This window comes from Chelonoidis abingdonii, chromosome 15 (genome assembly GCF_003597395.2).
Source record: "Chelonoidis abingdonii isolate Lonesome George chromosome 15, CheloAbing_2.0, whole genome shotgun sequence".
Lineage (NCBI taxonomy): Eukaryota > Metazoa > Chordata > Testudines > Testudinidae > Chelonoidis > Chelonoidis abingdonii.
In genome coordinates, this window is record NC_133783.1 from 46755150 (window position 1) to 46760337 (window position 5188).

The following is a 5188-nucleotide window of genomic DNA, read 5'->3' on the forward strand; positions in this document are numbered from 1 at the left end:
GCAGCAAAGGGGGCCGGGGCACACTCAGGGGAGGCGCGGGGGCGCAGCAGGTGGGGCCGGGGGGAGACCCATCCCCAAAAATTTGTGAAGCCAGGCCTCTGGACCCTCAATATTGAGCCAAGAGGAGGAGTCAGAGAGGGAGAGAATGCTCCATTTTCTTGCTGGTAGCTACTGCACCTTTTCTTACCAGTTCTCAGTACCGGCCGGTACTGGCTTACTTTCACCTCTGATTTTTATCCACTTTTAACAGATGAGAGACCTGAGGCACAGATGAACTAAGTGTCTTTCCAGAACCCACAGACGACATTGAGTCAGCGTCAGAATATGGTGTAGAATTCCAGAGATCGAGGGTCATAATTTTATGCTAAAACCACACCTGTAAAAATGCTGAATACTGAAATGTCCAGTAACAAAGCTAATTTTCTACATATTGAATAAAATCCTGCCCCCACCTAATCCATAAGCATCCCCATTAAGTGTGAATAAAACAGAATTTTCTTATAGTCTGATTATGTGAAAGTATGGCACTGGAGTGGAAAAACATCTCATTTATCCAATTATCTTTACAATGCTGTATGATAAGAGATATAATACATCACCAAATTAATTTTTAAAACAAGTTCTACTAATTTATACCTTGATACTAGAAGGGGAGGGAAGTACAAAAAATTACTGTAATTGAATCACAAATATACAGCTGTATAAGTAATGGTCCATACACATTATTTTTTTGTTGAATCCTAAATGAAAATGAATAAGACATTAAAAAATGAGAAGTACAACAAAAATACACAATTGTTTTCAGGAATAATTCTCTCATATCACAGAAGACCTGAAATTTTTTATCCATTGTTCATCACAGATGATGGCTACAGTTATTCCAACTGTCACAACAAATACTTTCTACAGAGCCTAGCATGATGAGGCCCTGGCTTCTAAGCACTACCATAATACAATATCATACTACAAGTGAAATCAAGTAACATAAACCTGGCTATTGGAATAAATGTGCATTATTAAGATGACTAGGATCGTTACAGTCAAAATTCCAGTCTGTTCAGGTAGTAAAATAGAAAAGACTGCTTGTTATATATGCTGGCCAATGAAGCAGAAAAAGAAAACACCATACTTACACACTTGTCACACTGAAAAAAAGATACATCTATAGACCTCATCCTGCAGTCAATACATTTCTCTGGGACTTGTATAAGAATTTTGCTCGAATAAAGAGTTCTGAATCATGACTTATGTGCACAAGCATAACTTGCAGCAACTTTCTCACTGAATATTAAAATTGAAACTTACCTGCTGTAGGAACTGGCTTTCCAATAATTAGTCCAAAACCCAACAAAAGTAAGCTGCATTTTAACATGGTTATTTTTCTCTGAGCAAACAGTTCACCTACTAAGATGTTCAGAAACACTGTTGTACTTTGGATGGTGCTCTTATCAGCAGTTTCCCTTAAATGAAAGAACTAGAAAAACTAGAATCTTTTGTTGTCAAGGCAAACAATAGACAGCACTGAAAAAATATTTCAGGTATGTTAGCAAACACTCCCAAGGAAGAAGGAAGTAAAATTTCTCACATTGTGCTTTTTCAAAAACTAGCTAGACAATTTACAACAAACCCAGTATAACATGATCGTAAATGCTGACTGCAGAAAGCCAGCTGACTGACCCCATCGTAAGGATGACAAGACAAAACTGATTTATTCTAAAACCCTTTGAGATCAAAGACCAGCAACAATATGCTATCAAATGCTAGACGGGAAAACAAAGCATCATATAAGCTAGGTTATTGAGTTCATATGAACCTGCTCAACAAAAATGCAGCTTAAAATGCACCAGAATAACTCAGGTTCGGTTGTAATTGTTCTTTGTTTTGCACTTTAGGAGTTTTTATTTCAGAAAAATGTTTGAAAAGATTGTCCCTATGAACACACAGAAATCACACATTAACCATATAATCCAGAAATAGAACAGAATGTAACTATGGTGGTGCTCACGTCACTCTCCCTCCATAGTTAACAATAAACCTTCCCATCATAAGTCTTATTTTGAGTCATCCTTTAACTTTCCCAAAAGCAAAATGATCTTGCTGAATTTTTATATGCCACATCTTGGACCAAAGTAGAACAAAATGCTTTTCAATTGGATGAATTGGACAAAACCTTTTGAAATTATGCAGCACCATCTTCTTGCCATTAAATTATTTACTGAGAAGAGGTGGTACTTTTGTTTTGCAATTTTACAAGGAATTCTGAAATTCATTTTTTCCAGATGCTGATAGAGCACAGGCACATTCTCTAGATTCCCATGTAAGCAGGGACTTCATATAAAACAGGAAGACACCTATTGCATTTGTGATACAAATTTGTGCTTATTACAGCTTTTAGAGATTTTTCTCTTTACAGTCATCTAATTATGTTTCTTCAGCCAAAATGTAAGGTGTCACAACAATTGCATACTTCAGTTGCCTGATTCTGAGCAGATAAAGTTGCACTACAAGAGAGAAAGAAATCTGAACCCTTGTAGTGTCCTAATGCAAAATAAATCACCAGAAACAAATGCATAACTTAGAAGATCTTTTCCATTTCTAATTTCTGTGGTGTCTCATCAGCGTTCAACAAATTCATTTTGGACTACTATACATGCAGTGTTTACAGATTTGGACTCTATGATTTTATGCCTTAACCCAACAGCACAGTTATGCCTGTGTAATAAGTACAAAAAAAGGTCCTTGTTGCTATCACATATTCAGTGGTCTTTTTCATCTCATTGAAACAGCTTTTACAATAACTTTGGTAGTAAAAAAAAAAGCTGCTATTGGGCATTTTTTCCAAATAATATATACTTTTTAAAATATATACATAGTGATAGGGTTGGTCAATGACCAATTATTAGCCTTCTCCGTGATCAGGCAGAAGACTCACGGTGGATGTCTAGATCTGGACGTTTGTTTTCCACGTCAGCTAGAGAAATGGGAGACTGAGAGCTCTTTCACTTGCTGTATAATAAAATTCCTGACAACTAAGGCAAGGACAGCACTGATTCCACTCTGAAAAGTGTATAATTTCTGTAAGCTCTGTTTGATGGGAAGAAAAAAGTTAGGTCTCGATCCTGTAAAGACTTACACATGTACTTAATATTACACAGAACAGTTCCGCTGATCTCAAAGCATGAGAAGCATGTACGTCTCTGCATGATCAGAGCCTTAGAAAGCAAAGATTTGATGCTACACTACCGAAGTAGAGGGAGGTTTTAATATTGATTTCAGCTGAAGCTGGATCAGACCCTATATGAGGAAGGACCCTCAAGATAAAGATAATAAAACATAAGAACATAAGAAAGATCATACTGGGTAGGACTAATGGGGTATCTAGCCCAGTATCCTCTCTTCCAGCAGTGATAATTGCCAGATACTTCAGAGGCAATGAACAGAACAACAATTATTGAGTGATATAGCCCATCACTGACTCCCAGCTTCTGGCTAGAGGCTTAGGACACCCAGAGCATGGGGTCATGTCCCTGGCCATCTTGGTTTATAACCATTAATGGACCTATCCTCCATGAACTTATCTAATTCTTTTTTTAACCTATTCATAGTTTTGGCCTGTATCCACAGGTTGACTGTGTGTTGTGTAAAGCAGTACTTCCTTCTTTTAAACCTGCTGCCTATTCATTTCACTAGGTGACCTCTGGTTCTGACACCCTCTAACAGCAATATTAGAATTTCCCCAAATGCAGTGCCTTTCACGTCTTACTGTTTAAATTGAAGACTGAAATCTTGTTTTTACAATCAAGATTTGATAGTCTTCTGGGTTTTTTAATACTTTCCTCACACAAAAGTTCACTTCAGACACAAGAATTTTCAATTAGGTGAAACAGATCATAATCAATCACAATAAATATCCACTGAAATAATTTGTTCAGTAACAAATTCTGAAATAAACGTGAAGACTGTCTGCATGATGAAAGCCAGCCAGCAATCAACTCTTTTTTTAGCAGAAAGTGTACTGGATCACATTATGTATTTAGGCTCCAATGCTGTTCCAAAGCTAAATCAACAGCAAAATTCCCTTCAACAGTGCAGGATCAAGCCCATAGCTTTTCCACATCTTTATTTATCTACCTCACATGGATGTTATGAAGAAATAATCACTGAGTTTTCTAGAGGGAGGGCCGGAAAAGGGAAGAGCGCCTTATTCCTTCGTCAGATTTTTTTAAATGCCCATCTATTTGCTCTTGACCTCATACACTCATTCCAACCTAACTAATGTGACAGAGATAACCACAAGCACACATATCTCACACTCATTTATCTACCTCTAGTCTGATTTTTCAGGATGATTCATATGCCCTAGTCCCCACCACCTCATACCTCTCACAGCATGTTACAGACAGAGCCCCCACAATCCACCCACCAGTGGTGACACCAGAGAAAACCTTGCAGGGACCAGGAGAAAAGTATATAAGACTGCCCATACTGGGTCAGGTCAAAGGTCCATCTTGCCCACTATCCTGTCTTCCAATAGTGGTGAATGCCAGGTGCTTCAGTGGGAATGAACAGAACAGGTAATCATCAGTCCCATCAGCCATTCCCAGGTTCTGGCAAACAGGCTAGAGACACCATCCCTGCCAATAGCCATTGATGGACCTAGCCTCCATAAACTTATCTAGTTCTTTTTTGAACCCTGTTATCGTCTTGTCTATCACAACATCCTCTGACAAAAAGTTCCACAGCTTGACTGTTCATTGTGTGAAATACTGGCGTCTGCTTTTAAAAACCTGCTGCTGCCTCTTAATTTTATCCGGTGTCCCCTAGTTCTTGTGTTACATGAAGATGTAAATAATGCCTCCTTATTCAGTTTTTTCACACCAGGCATGATTTACAGACCTCTATCCCCGTCCCCCTGGTAATCTCTTTTCCAAGATGAACAATCCCAATCTTTTTAATCTCTCCTCCTACAAAAGCTGTTCCATACGCCTAATGATGTTTGTTGCCCTTCTCTGTACCTGTTCCAATGCGCATATATATATATATATATATATATATATATATATTGAGCTAAGGCGACCAGAACTGCACAAGCTAGTCAAGGTGTGTGCAGGACTCCTACAAGGTGCAAGACAAGAGAATCACACGTGGTCACGTCCTCCCTCAGCCCAGAAGCTGGGCCAATGCCCAG

At 38.5% G+C, this 5188-nt stretch overlaps 1 protein-coding gene across 1 annotated transcript in view; it reads right to left on the bottom strand.

Annotated features, from left to right (window-relative positions):
• Window positions 1-1671, bottom strand: part of LOC116834430 (disintegrin and metalloproteinase domain-containing protein 9-like) — a 38262-nt gene extending 36591 nt beyond the window's left edge. The window contains exon 1 of the mRNA XM_032796491.2: window positions 1306-1671. Within this exon, the coding sequence (XP_032652382.1) occupies window positions 1306-1372 (67 nt within the window). The 5' untranslated portion in view covers window positions 1373-1671. The remainder of the gene's footprint in view (window positions 1-1305) is intronic.
• Window positions 1672-5188: the final 3517 nt, after the last annotated feature.